Source organism: Rhinolophus hipposideros, assembly GCF_964194185.1.
Source record: "Rhinolophus hipposideros genome assembly, chromosome: 21".
Classification (NCBI taxonomy): Eukaryota; Metazoa; Chordata; class Mammalia; order Chiroptera; family Rhinolophidae; genus Rhinolophus; species Rhinolophus hipposideros.
The window spans coordinates 34,324,802-34,341,942 of NC_138067.1; the positions used below are offsets into that span (position 1 = coordinate 34,324,802).

At 57.6% G+C, this 17,141-nt stretch overlaps 1 protein-coding gene across 2 annotated transcripts; it reads right to left on the reverse strand.

Annotated features, from left to right (window-relative positions):
* Window positions 1–636: 636 nt before the first annotated feature.
* SLC7A10 (solute carrier family 7 member 10) lies at window positions 637–16,884 on the reverse strand. 2 transcript variants are annotated; one of them, XM_081031458.1, is made up of 11 exons: window positions 16,248–16,519; window positions 6,674–6,878; window positions 4,441–4,592; window positions 4,080–4,205; window positions 3,855–4,008; window positions 3,013–3,136; window positions 2,828–2,931; window positions 2,350–2,446; window positions 1,989–2,138; window positions 1,220–1,397; window positions 637–997 (listed from the first exon to the last, which is right to left on the reverse strand). In XM_081031458.1, the coding sequence occupies exons 1-11, from the start codon at window positions 16,396–16,398 to the stop codon at window positions 867–869; spliced, it is 1,572 nt and encodes a 523-aa protein (XP_080887584.1). In that variant the 5' UTR covers window positions 16,399–16,519; the 3' UTR covers window positions 637–866. The 2 variants fall into 2 exon arrangements, with proteins under 2 accessions (XP_080887584.1, XP_080887585.1); XM_081031459.1 differs by lacking the exon at window positions 2,828–2,931 and having other exon boundaries at window positions 16,248–16,884.
* Between the last annotated feature and the right edge of the window lie 257 nt (window positions 16,885–17,141).

Consider the following 17,141-nt stretch of genomic DNA (forward strand, 5'->3'; position numbering starts at 1 on the left):
CTGAGCTCTCCTCTGTCCTCCCAGGCTCTGTAGGCTTCTGCCCCCATCCTTATGCCTATGGTGTCAGCGGGGCCTTGGCCAGGCCGATGGCCTTGCCCTTTGCCCTTTAGCTGAGGGGGTCAATCGGGACACTAGGCAAAGCTGGGAATGTGGGCACAGGTAGAGGAAGCCCGTGGGTCTCTTGCAGGCCCTGAGGCCCTGGGAGATGCCGCTCAATGCTTTCTCCGGGGACAGAGGCACAAACCGACAGTGGCCACGTCCATCCCATCCATGTCTCAGGGCCTCAGCTTCCTCACCTGTAAACTAGGGTGAGGCTGTGGCCTCTGAGGTCCTGACATTCCGTGGGGATTAATGGGAACAAAGGCAGTTCCGGAGGGAATCTCTGGACTCTCCCAAGGGCCTGATCCTTGGGCTGGCATTGCTGAGCCTGGAGAGGGGCACACCAGCCGCTTCCATGTCCCTTTGGGGCAGGGGTGGCTCTGGACAAGATGTGCCAGCCCCAGAGAGGGATGTGCCTGGCTCAGTTGGCAAGGTCCCCAGTGACGAAGGCCTCTTCCAGAGACTGCTAGGCATCTCCCCCCACCAGCTCCATGCGTGCCCGAGTTATGCCCACCTGGGACTCACCTGAGACAAGCGCACTGCCAGCCCTGTTTTATTCATAGATATTTTCAGGAAAAGCTAGCAGGGCAGTGCTGGCAGGGAACCCAGGCCACATCTTAGGGCTTCCTTACCACAGGCCTCTAAGAGGGGCATCTCTTTTTTTCCAGGAAAAAAAAAAAAACAACTTTTTTTTTTTTTTTTTGTAAAACACCTCCTCAATAAACAACATGTAAACAGAAATAGCTGCTTCAGGCTCCACAAATGTCTCATTGTGTCTTCAAGGGCTTATCTGTGGCGGGCAGTGGGGAGGGCTGGCAGGGGCCATTTTCCTCCTCCTCAGGGGCACCCTGGGGGTAGACCACGAAACACAGCTCCTGGCCCCAGCGTGTCATTGACTCTGAAGACAGACAGACAGATAGACTTTGGGATCTCACTCCGTGGGACAGGGGTCCTCAGCCAGCTGCTCGCTCTAAGGTGGGTCCCAGACACTTGGGCCACATCGTGGGGAGACATTTGGTGATTGGGCCCTGTGCAGCTGCTGGGAGATCCTGCTCTAGGGTGAGCCCCCAAGAGGGTCCCATCGTTAGCCCCAGCACCTGGGGGAGGCTGCCTGGCTCACCAGTGAGTCTGTGCACACACTTTGGTTTGCTTTTCCAGAACACTCCCAGGAAGAAGATGGGCACCCCGGTGAGGATGATTATGACGCCGACCCCACACACCATGGGCTCGGAGATGAAGCTGAAGACCAACAGGAATGCCCAGAAGACCAAGTATGCAGCAGGAACGAGGAGGTTCACCTGCGGAGAGCGAGCAGAGCACCAATGGAGCAGGACCTCTTGCTCACCTGCCCAATCACCCCGGGGGCCCCCCGGCACTTTTCTCCCTTTCCTGGGAGCTGAGGCCTGAGGGCCCCCCTTCTGGCCACAGCCCGATGTGCTAGAACCCCATTCATGGATGGCCAGTTGGCCAAATTGTTGAGAATTTGTCTAAGTGTCAGTGGCTCTGAACTCCACAGAGGCTGTATTTGGACTTGCGGCTTGCACTTGGCTGAAGGTCAATTATTTTTTGGCGTGTCCCATTTCAGGCAAATGAACACTTCTCCAGCTCCAGGATTTATATGCAAACGGGAGGACTTTTCTTTTAGCTTGGATTAGGGTATTCTGTTTTTGTGTGCGCTCGTGGAATCCTGCACAGCTGTGAGCAAGTGTCAACCTCATTCTCCTGTTTGTAGTCAAAGCACCCACCTCATGGGGTTGTTATGAGGACGGAATAGCCCAGGGCTTAGCACACGGCAAGAGCTGGAATCCCCATCGCTGTCATCACCTGCCCCTGGTGCCCAAATGGGTGAGGTTCTGACAGCTTCTGGCACAGCCCCCCCCAGGCCTCACCTTGATGGGCCTGTGGAGCGCCGGCCGCTTCCAGCGCAGCACGAGCAAGCCCAGGATGGTGACACCATAGCAGAGGTAGTTGATGAAGGACACGTAGTTGATCAGCGTGTACGTGTCTCCCACAAGCATGATGACCGCTGTGGCCCCGCACTGGGAGAGGACCGGGCTGAGGGCTGGCCTCCAACCTGCCTCCTGTCAGCCCAGTCCTGGGCCTGCGGCTCAGGCCAGGAGGTTGGTGAGCCCTGGCCCTCCCCACTCCCACAGTCGGCTGCCCACCAGGGCCAGGGCTCATCCCTGCCATTACCCAGATTGCCGGGGGTCTCAGGCTCCCCGCCCTGTCAGCTTGGGTCCCCCAACTTACGCAGACGAGGAGGGCAGGGATAGGGGTACAGTGTCTGACGTGGATCATGGCCAGCAGACTGGGCAGGTGCCCTTCTCGGGCTCCAGAGAAGCACAGCCTGCATGGTGGGGACAGAGATGGGGAGGGGCCATGAGCCCGGGCTGGGGTCTACCCACCTACTAGATCCTGGACCTCAGCTGTAGACCTGATGTCCCTCTTGAATTGTCGCCTTTGACCCTCTGCTCCAGGCCCCAACAACCCCACGGGACAAGTATCCCCCTCATCCAGTCCGTCTCCCTTTTGCTTTCTGTTCTCATGTTTGAGATCAGACATCTGTTACTGGGGAGTTCATTGTCCCAGCTTCAGGCGGGCCCCACCTGGCAGGGTTTTTCTTCCTCTGGCCTTCAGCACTGTGTGCATGCCCAGGGCACTGGCGGTTTCCTGCACTAGGGCACCTGCCTTGCCTCACCTGGACCACCATCTTTCCCAGTCCAGTTACCTGGAGGAGGTGAACAGGTAGCCATTGATCCCTCCGAAAGTGGAAAGTGCCACGGAGACAGGCATTACCCAAGAAAAGTAGCCCAGCAGCTTCTCTCCAAAGGTCTGAGTGGGCACAGAAGAGAGGCAGTGCATGAGGCAGGGCAGGGGCCAGGCAGGGCCAGGGACCAACAGGGCCCCACTCACCACAGCCACCGCGTTAGAGGCCAGCAGCTCCTGGGGGGACATGGCAGTGAAGTAGGCGACGTTGGTGAAGGTGTACACAAAAGTCACCAGCGGGATGGAGATGAAGATGGCGCGAGGTAGGTTCCTAGGGGCAGTGGCAGAGTCAGCCCTCTCGGGGCGGGAGAGCGGGGTGCTGGCGTGAGAAGGGGGCGGGGGACCCAGAGGCAGGAGCTTTGAGTCTCCATCTCCTGAACCCGCTGGGGGCCTTGGGGCAGGGAAGGGGGCAGCACCTCTGTCTGTCTCACCCCACAACCCTACCCTGGGCAGACTAATAGGAGGAAGGGCAGATGGGGGACGGGTAACATTGTACCCTGAGAGGTGCGTCTAATGTCTGCACATAAAAGAAAAATTGCTTACAGCCAAACTAAGCCTTGAAAATCCCAAAAGGGCCCTGGGAGCCCAGTCCATAGATCTAGGGTACCCCTGGGACTCCTCATCAGCCTCAGCCCCAGCTGCAATGGCTCACTGTTGGGGTCCCTGGCTGAGAATCAGATGGAGCCACTGGCTTCATTTGCAGGGACCATGTTGTGTGCACATGTGTAATTTTGGGCCAAATGCAAATAGTTGGATCCATTTACAGTGGGACAATGACACTCAGTGTTTCTGAGGCCCAGCAAGGGGCTGTGACTTGCCTACAGCCACATAGGACAAGGCGAGTATAGAACACAAGTGTCCTGGCTCTTTCCAGAGCCATTCCTGTGGGGCAGGGGAGTGGTCAGGTGGATGAAGGAACCAAGGCATGTGTGACAGTGGGCCTGTGCAGGGAGGCTGCCTTCCCAGGGCCCAGCCGGTACCCCACTCACTTTCGAGGGTCAACCAGCTCCTCAGTAACGTAGTTGAGGAAGTTCCAACCGCTGAAGGCAAAGGAGCCCTGGAGGAAGGCCAGGGCCAGGTGACCCACGGAGGGCGTCATCCAGAAGTCGAAGGCATTGCTGGGCCGCAGTTCCTCGAAGTGTCCTGGGGGTCCAGAGGTCAAGGGTCAGCGTTGTGCCTCCCCGGCTATGGGCACAGCCCCACCCTGGCCCTACCTTGGAAGATCTGGACAAAGCCCATGCCAATGATGAGCGACAGGGCCAGCAGCTTCCCGCCAGTGAAGATGTCTTGTATGCGTGTGGCCCAGCGCACACTGGAGCTGTTCACCCATGTCAGGAGCACTGGGGAAGACAGGCGGGAAGGTGGGTGGACGCCTGAGGCCATGCCCCTCACAGTGGGCCACAGCCAAGTCCAGCCTGAGCTGCAGGAGGACGGCATCCCCTGCAGCAGCAGCCAGACGACAAGAAACTCCATCCTGAGGCCGACCTCTCTGGAGCTGGCAGTAGTTTTGTCCCTTAGCCCTCCCACACAGGGCAGGGAGCAGAGGCCCAGCCTTGCCCCATGGCGGGCACTTACTCAGGCAGGCCATGGAGAGCACGCGGGAAGCCGTGGCTGGGGGGATGCAGTTGGGGAACACGGGCTGCAATACGTAGTTGGAGAAGGTCATGGAGATGACGGCCAGGCTGGTAGGGTACATGATGAGGACAGCGCTCCAGAGCAGCAGGAAGCTGGAATGAGTGAGGGCTCGAGTGGCACAGGCATCCCATTGCCCTCCCGGCCAAGGTGTGTGGAATGGGGCTGCACACTGGGCCCCGGAATCCAAAGGCGGGTGCCAGTGCCGGAGGCTGGCTTTGGGCCAGGGAGGCAGGGCCAAACTTGTCGAGGCCTGGACTCTATTGTAGACAGTTTCGACAGAGTCAGTGTTCAGCACAGTTAAGCAGTTATGTGCTACCCTTGGGCCGGTGTCGAGAAGGCCTGGGGAACCAACCGCCTTTCTAATGGCCACCCAGCCTCCGGGCACTGGCTGTTTCCTGCACTGGGTGGGCTGTCCTGGGATCTGCACTCACAGTTCCAGCTGCAGCTCTCGGCAGAGCCCTGTGGCTGCAGGGGGCTGACTGAGCTGTGATCCCCTGAGCGATTGGGCTTTGCAAAAAGCCCTCACTGGGGCTGGGGAGTAATTTATGTCCCTACAGCTCAAATCTCACCTCTGCAGGGTGGGGGCTTTGCTCAAGGCTGTCAGGCTTGACCTGTTCCTGGAGGCTCTGCCTGCACCCAGAGGGAGGGCTGTCCGTTGGGGTGGCCCTAGCGCCCAGTCCAGCCCTTGAGGGCGAGGATCACTTCATCCAGGGACACCACTGACCTCTGGGGCACCGAGTTTGGTGGCTTCTTTTTGGTCCTGACCTTTGCTCCTGTTTTCTACCCCTTGCTTTGCACCCCCTAACCCCTTGGCTTCTGAGCATTCTAGCTCCGGGGCCCTCCTTCCCGGCTGAGTGCTCCTCTCTGCCCACTCTTGATGCTGGATGTGAAGGGTCTTGGGCCTTCCTCTCTCTCCCACCTTTGCGAGTATTCCCTCCAGTTGCGCAGCACGATTCTTCTGCTTTCTCAGGTCCCAGGCTCCTTTGAGGACCCCCTCCCCAGAGAAGAGCACCCATGGACATACTCATAGGTGTGTGCATTTCCTGCCAATGCCCCATCCACAGCTGCCCTGTTAGAGGTCCCTGATCCAAACTTTGTATACTTCCACCTAGACGTTTCCTCTGAGCTCCAGACCCCCCACCCAGAGCATCTCCCCAGATGTGCCATGGACACCACCAATGTGGCAAGCCCCACCCTAAGTCTCCAGTGGGAATGGAGGTGTCACTCCAGCTGCACCCATCTCTCCCACATGCTGCGCTGGCTACCACATCCTCCCCATTCAGGCTTGTAAATGATCCTGGAACCTTCCTGTACCTTTGTTGAGGCCTTCATCAAGGCTCAGACGGACGACTGCAATAGCTTTGATCCTTCTCCACCCCTAGGCTGCCCCAACCCCTCCAAGCCCCGTAGCCTGCCATGGATCTGACCAGCTGGCCCGGGCCACCACTCTCTGTACAGGTTCCCCCTCCTTACTGCTCGGCAGAAAAAATGCCACCCTTCCTCCAAGGCTTGGCACAAACGTGGTTTTTCCTGGGAGCCTTCCCTAGGTGGTTGGCACCCCATTCTCTTGGCTGATGGGCCACTCCCTGTTACACTTATCCTCAAAGCTGGGCTCCTCTAGCTGGTTAATCACATTTGAGGGACAGTTTCCCTTCTGTACGGTGAGCAATGTGAAGATAGGGATACATCTTTTTATCATGGCACCCCCGGCCCGCAGCACACAGTAGGTGCTTAGCTAATGTTTGCTGGTGAATAAAGGAATGTTGGGAAGCTATTTAAAGGGGAGCTCTTGCAGGGCATTGATAAGAATATCACACCCCCACCACCCTTTCATAAAGGCTTACTAAAGTCAAGGCCATCCTTGTCTGGATGCTACCATTATCTAGAGGTTTCAGATCGTAAGGGCCTCCCAACCCAGAAGCACGGAGTAGGGAATGGGGTTTAGAGGCAGCTTGATTTAAAAGGAAACAGAGAGGTCAAGGGGCCAGCTGGAATGTCCAACTGGACTGGGGTGGGCAATGGAAAGTGGCCCAACACCCCCACTCCCTTCCATCCACCCCCATGACCTCCCTGTGATGTGAGAAGCAGAAGAGGAAACCCAGGTTCAGGCCCAGCTGGCCATCCATTCTGGAGAGGTGGCCCGCCCCCCCAAGCCGCTGGGGCCCAGACTCACCCAGCTAGGCCCCCGAAGATCTCAGTGACGTAGGCATAATCTCCGCCAGACTTGGGGATGGCGACTCCTAGTTCCGCGTAGCAGAGGGAGCCCAGGGCAGTGATGCCCCCGCCCAGTACCCAGACCAAAAGGGCCAGACCCACAGAGCCTGAGTGCTCCAGGACGCCCTTGGGGGAGATGAAGATACCAGAGCCGATGATGTTCCCTGCAGGAGGAGATGGGGAGGCATCAGCTTTCTCTGTGGGGCTCTGAAGGCTGCAGCGAGGCAGGGAGCCCAACCTGCTCCATGGAGGAGGGGGTGGAGGCAGGTCAGGAGGCCTGTAGAGACCACTGGGTCCCTCAAGCCCTGCAAGTCCCACTCTGGGCTCGCTGTCTCCACTCCCCAGTCTCTGGTGTGGGAAGTGGCACCTTGTCCATTCAGCCAGTCTCCCCTGCCAGAGATGGGTCCTGTTCTGAGTTCCTCTGTCCCTGCCGCCCCCCCCTGCCCCCAACTTACTCTCATGAGGTGGAGCAAGCGTAAGAGAGGGGCCTCACCCAGTGAGCGATGGTAGAGTGGAGGGCCACTCTTGGGCATCCCCACAGGGCCAGGCTCAGTGTCTCCCCTGGCTGAGGCCTCCAGGCTTCTCAGCCTCCAACCACCTGTCCTTCCAACTTGCTGGCCAGAGCTGGCCTCCGAAGCAAGAGCTTGACCATGATACTCTCCTGCCACTTTCCTACTGGTCGAAGTCCACACTCATGGAGTGGCTGAGGGAATGGGACCGCCTCCATGAAGCCCTCCTTGACCACGCTGGTTTGGATTCCTCCTCCCATTTCATAGCTCTGTGGTTCCCCAGACCCTGCCTCGTACTTTATTTCTCTATCTTCCATCTCCCCTTTCTCTGTCAGGCAGCCGCTCTGCCTGCTTCCTGGGCTCCTCTCTGACGTACGATCCAGGCTGTGGACACAGGCTCTGAAGAGACCTTGTTTCCTGGCACTGTGAAAATGTTTCAAGTCCTGGCCAAGCAACAGTGGAGTGAGGGAGACAAACTGGTGCAATTTCAGGGCTGGGGGTTGGTCAGTAGCCATCACGCAAGGAATGGAGTGGCAATGGCAGGCTGGCAGGGACTCTTGGCCCAGCTGGGGTCTGGACACAGACTGCCTCTCTCCTTGGGACAGCCTCCTGCTTGCAGACAGAGATCACTGCTCTAATTCCAGGACCACAACGGGAAACCTCGCCTGGGGCTCAGGAGACTTGGGGACCTCTTCGTACTCAGGTCACCTCTTGGGTCCTATCTGTACAATGGGTTATTGCGAGGATTCAGCAGGATACCGTAAGGGAAGCCCTCAGCTTGTTCACAGCTGTATCCAGATGTACTTTGCATTTTCATTTGTATGATTCTCTGTGTACTATCTGCACCTTCATTCGCTTCCACTCACCTCGGTCCCTCAGCACATAGTAGGTGCTAAATACACATCTGTTGAGTAAACTAATGGAAGAATAAATGGCCTAATTCCCAAAGTGGCAGCAGTGTCCTGATGTGAAGGGCTGATTTCCTTATCTGCGAAGTGGGGGCAGCACTCTTTACTCGGCCCTGCTGGAAGGGGACCGTGACTGGAGCAGAGGGGTTGGCTGGCTTCCTGGGCTCAGGTGCAATCTGCTACGGTCATGGAAGGTCTGCCGTGCCTCTGGGGCTGACTCTGAGCCTTGGGCATTGGGGGTGGGGAGCAGTGCTCCCTTGACTCACAGTGTGTGGGAGTGGAACAGTGGGAAATACTCAGAGAGCCAAGCCGCGGTCTGCAAAATAGGTTCCCAGGATGAGCAAAACTCTGAGTGCCCACTTAGCCCTGAGCTCCCTGCCAGTTAGGGCAAAGAGGGGGCCGTGTTCTGGGTTACCTAGGTCTCATCATCTGTGCAAATGAACCAGGTCACGTCACTGGTGACTTGCACTAGGGCCTTGCAAGAGGATGTAATCCCAGAATCCACAGACCACATGAATAAAAAAGTGGCCCTGTGGGACCTGGGGCTCAGACCCTCAACACGATCACCCCCACCTGTCAGGTCCCCAGTGGGGAGTACACATCCATCAGGGCAGAGCCTGCCTGCTCCACCTGCCAGGCCCACAGGCGGGTCTGGACGAGGACACAGCTGTGACCGCCAATCTGCATGCATTCCTTGTCCACTGTGCTCCCCTCCACCCCCACCCCCATCCCCGGCCGACACAGATTTCCAGTCTGGACGGCCACGACGCCCCACTTGGTTTTCCAGTCACATCCCAGGAGCCCTAAATACATCCAGATAAGGATGAAAGAATTTCTGTCCCCCAACCCCCAGGGAAAAGCTGTGCCCTCAGCCTGCTTCCAGCAGGAGAGGGGTCACCTCCATCACCTACAGGGGCCCAGGGGCCTGGGTGGGCTGTTGGGTTTCTAAAGGGTCTTTGAGTTCACTTTACCCGGCAGCAGAGTCTCTGTTCTCAGGACCTGGTGGAGTGCGATTTGCCAAAAGCCAGTGAGGTTGGAAGCCAGCGGGGGCTGGGTGGCCTTGGAAGGAGCTGGGTGCATTTTGGGCTGGGGGCATCCTGGGCCCCAATCCACCCACCCTGTGGGGACCCCACTACTCTACACAATTCAGCCTGGCAGGGCCTCATGGGCATTGCCCTCAGGGAAGGCATACCTGGTACCTTGTCCTATGATGCTGGGGTCTGAAAGGATCACATCTCTAGCTTGTGCCCAGCAGGTGGAGATTCAGCTGCTGGGATCTGGGGAGTGGGCTTAGTGGGGTGCATTACTATTGTTTTGGACACAGCTTCCAGCTACAGAGCAGGACTTCTGGCTCAAAGGAACACGTGTGCCAGCTGGTGTCTCTGAGGTCCTAGGGGGCCTCTCTTTCTGGGCCTGGACAATTAGAGGTTTGTGCTAGAAGGTAGCAGAAAACCCCAGTCAAGGTCTACTGGCTGCTCTGAGCATGGCACCATGGGGGCTGGGTGGGGCTCTGAAAAGAGCAACAGGAGCTAGAAACTTGGGTGGCAGAGGGCAAGGAAGGCAGGGGGAGGGAGGATGCTGAGACAGGCGTGGGGGCCTCTAACGCTTGGATGATTACAGGCACGCTGGGGGCAGGGACTATGGAACTGTAAGGGGGTACGACAGGAGAGCCTGCCCAGCCCTCGGGGTGGTGGGGGGCTCAGGACCCCCCTCTCCTTCCTCATGTTCAGGCCCAGTGGAATCAGCTCGGCCTGACTCAAGGAACAGCAGTGGGCAAGCCCAACCCTTGGGGAATCCTGCTCTGGAGGAAGAGGGGGAGGGACAGGAGCCAGGGAACAGGGGGTGCCGAGTGCCCGCTCGGGTGTCTGACCGAGGGCAGGCTGTAGAAATTCGGGTTCCGAGGCCTCCACATTCCCATCCACCCAATGGGCCAAGCTGCTCTGTGATCCCAGCCCCACCCAGGTCCTCCGTGATGCCGGAGCTCACGGGCAGGTGGGCAAGGACGTGAGTGCTCCAGCCAGGAGGCCCCCCTCCACCCTCCTCTCGCCCCTCTTTCCTCAGCCTGTGCTGGGTGGTTTTTATCACATTAAGATGTTTGGCCTGATGGGGCTTACCCGGCTCCGCGGAGGAAGGAAGAAAGGGCCATTGTTCCCCAGGCTGCTGCGGTGCACGCTGACCTATTTTTGGAGGCAGTGGCCGACCATGGAGGTCACAGGGGTGGACCGTGGAGGTCGTGGTGGTGGAAGGCGCCAGCTGCCTTTGGTGTGTGTGAGGAATGTACAGTCTGACTTGGGGCGGGGGCAGGGAGGCCCTGTCAAGGCCAGGCCACTGGCACTACCCTGCAGCCCTAGAAACACTTTTGGGAGTCACCTAGCTGTGTGGCCTCAGGCCTGTGCGGCCCTTCTGGGCCTCCGTTTCCTCATCAGCCAGGTAGGGCCATTGGGCTAGGGGGCAGCAGAGCGCTGGTCCAACCCTGTCTGTGGCAGAAGGCAGAGTGGACGTGTCCCGCATACCTGCATCTGCATGGGGCCCCAGGAAACAAGTCTGTTCAGGGATCCCTGCCCCCACTGTAGGTGTCTCCTAGGCTCACCGGCCTCCCAGAAGCAACACCACCCCCAGAAAGCCCTCCCTGACTTCCCACCTTGGCATCTATAACCTGGACCCTCCTCCCTGCCGTGGTGTCTGGAGGATGGCCAGGAAGTGATTCCTTTATTTGCCATCCTGGGTGGACCCTGTATTCCCGGAGGGCAGGGTCTGTACCCTGGCCTGCTGAGATAAAAGGCCAGAGCCCTCCCCACCCCCCAAAGGACAGGGAACCCACGGGACTAGGTCATCTTAGCATCTGCCTTGCCTTTCCTTGACCCTTTCAGCAAGCGTGGTCGCACTGCCCTGCTGGGCCTGATTAGGGGCTGGCCACAGGCCAGGCCTTCCGTTGCTCTGGGTAATGAGTCCCAGCACCTGCCCATTAGGTCATGATCCATGAGGCCTCCAGCCTCCAAATTCTCTGGAACATACAGGAGCTCCAAAGAGTTCCAAATTCTCATCGGTAGGTCCCAACGCCCCTGGGCTATGGGCAGTGGCACTCACTAGCTGAGAACTCCCAGATCTGGGTTCAAATACCAGATTCCTCACGATGAGGGCTGTGGAAAAGGTATTTCAAGGCTCTCTCTGAGCCTTCTTATCTGTAAAATGGGGAGATGAGGCAGTGATACAGGCATACGCTCACCCCGCCTGGTACATTGGAGGCTCCAGGAAGTGCCTACGGATCTCACTACTGTCATCCATCCTGGAGACACTTCAGGCCACCCTATCTGGCCTTTGGAGACGTGATCCCCATGGCACCTCAACACCCTGGGGAAGCAGCCAGCGCCCTGCTTTGGGGGCCCTGCTGTCACTCTGGGTAAATCCTGTGCTTCTAAGCAATGAATGTTCTTATGGTAAGCATGTTAGGCATCCTTTCGGGGTTGTGGGGGGACGGAAGTGCCTGCTGAGGTCTTGGCAGAACTCCACAGTGGTGAGTGGGGATGTTTCCAGGACATGCCTGGAATTGCCAATTGGCCAGCGTGCACATCCAGACTAACCCACTTTCCTTTCGAGAAAAAGGTGAACAGAAGAAGTGTGGAGGCTCGTCTGTGCCCTGTCTCTAGGCTGAGTTTCGCCAGGTCCCCAACGAGCTCCATGCGGCTGCATCCTGCAGTCAAGCCCCAGGCCACGTCGAACCTGCCTCATCATCAGCATACGGCAGGTTGACCCCTTCCCCCAACGCAGCTCCTGGGCCTCCTCCCACCTCACTGGCTGCTCCTTTTCAGTCTCCTCTGCTCGTCCCTTCTCATCTCTCCTGACTTCTAGACAACAGGGCTCAGTCCTGGGGCCTCTTCTCTTTTCTTTCTCTACTCACTCCCTTGGAGACTTCATCCAGGACCCCAGCTCCTGCTGGCAACTCCGCAATTTATATCCCTAGCACAGACCTCTCTGCTAAACTAAACTTGTACATCCAATTGGTTACTCAACAAAGAGGCATCTCCCATTTTACATGTTCAGAAGGGGATTCCTGACTTTCACCTTCCTTTCCCACAGACGTGCTCCTCTCACAGTCTTCCCGGATCAATAAATGGCAAACCATGCTCCCAGCAGCTCAGGCCCAAGCCTGGTGTCACTCTTGCCTCTTCTCTTTCTCGCACACCTGGTATCCTCACACATACTTCATCGTCACAAACCGCTGGCGCTATTGTCCAAACACACGCAGCATTGAACCTCCTCTCAGCACCTCCCCTGCTGCCACCCCGCTGTAAGTCACTGTTGTCTCTAAGCCAGGAGCTTCCTACTTCTGCCCCTGCTGCGCACAGCTTCTGCTCCATCGTGACCCTTATCCCAGCCCACACAATCCGTCTTCTGCTCAAAGCCCCCCCAGAGCTCCCATCACACAGAGAAAAAGGCAAAATCCTTCATGGAGCTGGCAAAGCCCACACAGACTGGACCCACTCCCACTCCTGACTCATCTGCTACCTACAGACCCCCCCCCCGCCTTAATTTTTCTCACCTCAGCACACTTATCATTACCCTATCAGCTGAATATTCAGCTTGTTTATCTTGTTGGCTCTTTGACTTTCATGCTGGAATGTCAGCTCCAAGCGGACAAGAATACTGTCTGTCTTATTCTCTGTTGTGTCTCGTACCTAATTGTTGAATAGATAAATGAGTGTGTCCAGTGCCAGCAGGCCCTACCCTCGTAGCTGGAGCTGCCTCGACCCCCCAAAGCATCCCAGCGCACACCAAAGGCATCTGACCCTGGGCAGGTTGCAGCCTCAGGGGCTCAGTTTCCTCTTCTGTAAACTGGGACGGCGGTGAGGCACAGACAAGTTTCTGTGTGGTTTTATGCCTCTTCGGTGTCCCAGTGAGGAGGGGCCAGGGTTCTGGCGAGGGCCATCCTCTGAGCAGCCCAGACACCTTCAGACCTGAAGATCTCAGACATGGGTCTGGCCAAGGCTGGATAAGCAGTGATTGGCTCGAAGGGGATGAACTTCATGAAGTAGACCCCCGAGTGCCTGCACATACTTGAGCCTGATCCACAAAGACTGGCATGGGCGGCTGGATACTTGAGTCAAAGGCAGAGGGAGAGAGCGAAGGATAGGACAGCCTGGTCAGCAGACTGTCCTATCCTGCTGACTTCCACTCTGCTGGACATGGGCACGTCCCTTCCTCGGGTGTGGACTGAGAGAAGGATCTGGCTAAGGGTCGTGAGTCAGGAAAGACACCCTGTACACACAGCCCTGCGTGGTGGTGAGAGAGTTGGGGGATCCTTTTGTCCACCTGTTTGTTCATCCATCTAGAGTGGAGTGGGGAGTGCAATAAACTGGTTGGATGAGCTCCCAGCTCAGTCTCAACCTTCCCTCATTAAGGACTCTGAATCTGGCCCCAGTTTTGCCCAGCACCAGAGCAGTATGAAGATAAACAATGATTGGGAAATGAATCCCCATCTGGTCCCAAATCCTGAGCCCACTACTTGTAACAGTGTCATTCAACTTCTAGCCTCAGTTTCTACATCTGTAAAACAAGTATAAAAACTCCCATCCTGCAAAGTGGGCATGAGAATCAAGTAAGATAAAGGGAGAACATGTTTTCATAATGTGGTAAGAGGTGGTTTTCTAAGTATGTATTGGATGCAGCAATGTCTTGCACAGCCTTGCCCCAGCTGCCTCTTTTTCCACCAGGCTGGCCTCCACTGGTGCTCACTGACGCTGGCAGGTGCTGTCCTAAACACATTTTTGTTGGAGTCTTATTCCATCCCAAAGCCCTTCCACTTCATTCCATTCCTGAAAGCCCCACTCCTCAGCCTGGGAAAGGGCAGGGGATATAAGGGAAGAGGATTATAGGGTCTTCTGGGAGGGTTTCTGTGGACGTTTTGGAGATAAATTCAGTAGCTGGTAACAAACAAGAAAGGTTATGGAGTAGGATATAAAATTCTCAAGATTTCAAAGCTAAAATATGACTCTGTGCATACACTTTTGACTTCGTCCAAGTTTCCCAGGGCAGGAAAATGGGGTAAGATGTGGGAGGTGGGCCCTCCAGAACAGTGAACAGGGAGTTGGTGGGGGCTTTCAGGGCATAGGTGGGGAGGGCAGCGCAGACCCTTACTGAGTCCACACCTGCCTCCTCCCTCATCTCCTGTCACCTTCTGATCCAGGTTGATGCTCCCCTGGTCTGTCCATTGCCTAGTCCAGTTTCTTGTCTGCTGTTACCTCTCAGTGGTTACCACTCAGTGGTTTTGGGGCAACCACTGAGTATTCTGAGCTGGGGCCATGTCATCTGGGTTCTGTTCTTGAGTCTGCCACACTCGGCCAAGTCACCCCTGACCCCAACTCCACTGTCAAAATCTGGAAGCCAAGGGGGCGATGGTCCTGGAATAGCAAGAAGGGACTAGAGGTGATGGAGCTGTAAGGGCAGAGCTGGGTTGCATGGGGAAATTCTCACAGGGTCTGTCGGGAGAACATTATGGTGGAGCTAGCCTCCTCCCCCCCTCCCCCACACCACCAGCGTCCTCATTTGCAGAGCAAGGAACCAGCAGCCTCTGCCTGACCTGAGGGGAATGGATGTGGGGGGGAGGTAGAGTAGGAATACAGCTAAAGATGTTGGGCTTGCTGGGCTGTGTCTCTCCCTGCACCTGCCTGGCACTGTAACTGGCTCCAGGCATGCCTCTTGACCCCAACCTCTTGGCCCATCCATGATGTGTGGGCTTCCCCTTCCTGGGGGCACAGCTCCTGGAGAGAGCATGGACAGGCACAAAGCGCTAACCAGTACTCTGGCCAAATCCCTGGAAGCAGCCCTTCCTCCTAGCAGATAGTCATGCAGGGGCACCCTGGGCCTGGAAGATACCATTCCAGGGATAATGGGGAGGCAAGCAAGCTACCTGCACAGAGGTTGTGTCCCGGGCAACTCTCAGTGTGAGTGAGGCGGATGGCCAAGAGCCAGGCCTCAGCCCTGCCCAGGAGCACCCAGTGTGGGGGCAGAAGCAGAGGACGTGAAGACGCTAGTGTCTGTCTTCCTGAGCCCCCAACTTTCCCCATCTCCGTGGGCCTGAGGATAGCTGAGCAATAGATACACCAGCAGCTCCCAATGGCTGGGGAGGAGAAGACCGGGCAGGTGGTAGATTGAGAGTAGTTAAGACCCCTGCCATTCATCCTTCCAGCCCACATCTCCTGGGACACAGGGGATGGAACAGACCCCTCCCAGGAGGGTCTCTGAGGCACCTGCTGTGTACACAGGCACAGGTCTGGATTGGCCAGTTCCCGAGAAGTCTGTGTTCATGACTTAGAACAGAGAAAGGAAAATCCCACCACTGTTCTCACTGTCCCTTGAACCCTCTGCCTACCTAGAAGTCCCCATATTGGGGCAGGACACATGCACCCATTCTCAGGTGGGGAAGCTGAGGCCAGAGAGCCAGAGGATGAGAGTGCCTGTTGGGATCCCAGCCCAGGAAGTAGTTGGCTTTTCTGCAGGCTTGGTCTGCCCCACCCCAATGCTGCCTCCTCCAGTCACTGGCTGCTCCACCCTCTCCCCCAGGGTCCTGCCACCAAACTCTGCAATAAATATACTCTGAACCTACTTCCCCGCTGGGCTGGATTACTCTGTCCAGTCTACCCACAGTCTCTCCTGCTTTTGAAGACTGAATCACCCACACTGCATGGCACTTGGACCCTGCACACAGTAGGGACTTAGCTTAAGCCACAGCCCAGAACTCGGGGCCTTAGATGGGGTCAGCATGCCCAGTCGCCACATTTGCAAAGCCCTTGCACTCAAGGCGGGACCATAGTCCTTTCCATTTCATAGATGAGAAAACTGAGGGTAATTGCCTTGCAGAAGCCCACAGCGAAGTAAAGGCAGGAAGATTCCAGCGGTGGATGGACCTCGCACCTCCCTCAGGCACAAAAATTGGGGGACTTGGGAACAAGAGCCCTGTGCAGCTGTGTGAGGGAGACACCGCAGGTGCTCTGGGTCTCCCCTCCCCTTTAGTCCCCGTCACAACCAGTAGGAGCACCAGGAGAGGGGTGCCCCTTGTTCCAAGGGGCTGTGCGCTCCATGCAGCGCCAGGCTCCCGCCCGCCTGGGGCCCCGCTCACCGATGATGATGGTGCAGGCGCTCACCAGCCCGATCTCCTTCTTGAGCGCCACCCGCTCCGAGGCTCCGGGGCCGGGTCCCGGGCCGGGGGAGGGAGAGGCCGCTGGGCCGGGGTGCCCGCGCCCGCTCGGCTGCTGCGTGTGGCCGGCCATGTCTCTGTCCCGCCGCTTCCCCGCTCCCTGCACTGCCAGGTCTGTCCCACCGGCCGCCAGTCCGTCGGTCCAGCCGTCTGTCCGTGTGCGTGCCGCCCTCGCAGCCCGGACAGCGCTCCCAGGCGGGCGCATGCGCTGGCGCGGGGCCCGGGCCGTGGGCCCCAAGAGGCTGGGGCCGGGGAGGGGCGGAAGGAGGGCTGGCAGGCTGCCCCTTCCCCCACCTTCCTTAAAGGGAACTCCCCCCGCACCCCTCCCCGGTCCTGGCCGGGGAGGGTAAGAGGAGAAGTTGGGGCAGACCTAGGAAGAACTTCCCAGTTGGGCCCAGGAAGGACCCTTCCGCGGCCTGGGTTGCATTCACTCACGGGGTGGTGGTGGAAGAGCAGGGCTCACAGGCAAGGCTGTCCCTGCCCTCCAGGAGACTGACTGAGCAGCTCGCAAAATAAGAGCTGTGAGTGTATTGGGGCTCACTGTGTACAGTGCTCCCATATTAAATCCTGGCACGGACCCCGAGCGCGTGCGTGCGGGGAATGGAGGTTGGGTCCATTCTCCACGCGGAAGCTGAGGTTCAGCGATTCGTGAGCAAGTGGCGGGGTCAAGACACAAACCCTTTCTGATGCCTCCTTGGCTTCCAAACGGTGATGGGGTGATGGCGGGATGTGAGGTACAGCCCCAGGAGGGTTGGGGCTGAGGGGTCAGGAGACCCCAAGCACCCACCATCAAAAGCCTGGGGCGACAAGGTCAGG

What these genes read in the sequence shown, in the direction of transcription:
- SLC7A10 (XM_081031458.1), bottom strand. Translation starts at nt 16,398, where the DNA reads ATGGCCGGCCACACGCAGCAGCCGAGCGGGCGCGGGCACCCCGGCCCA. An exon ending in TACCTGTTCACCTCCTCCAG is followed by an intron (nt 2,447 to 2,827) that starts GTAACTGGACTG and finishes CCCACCATGCAG; the next exon opens with GCTGTGCTTCTCTGGAGCCC. An exon ending in GTGTGTGCACAGACTCACTG is followed by an intron (nt 998 to 1,219) that starts GTGAGCCAGGCA and finishes GTCTGTCTTCAG; the next exon opens with AGTCAATGACACGCTGGGGC.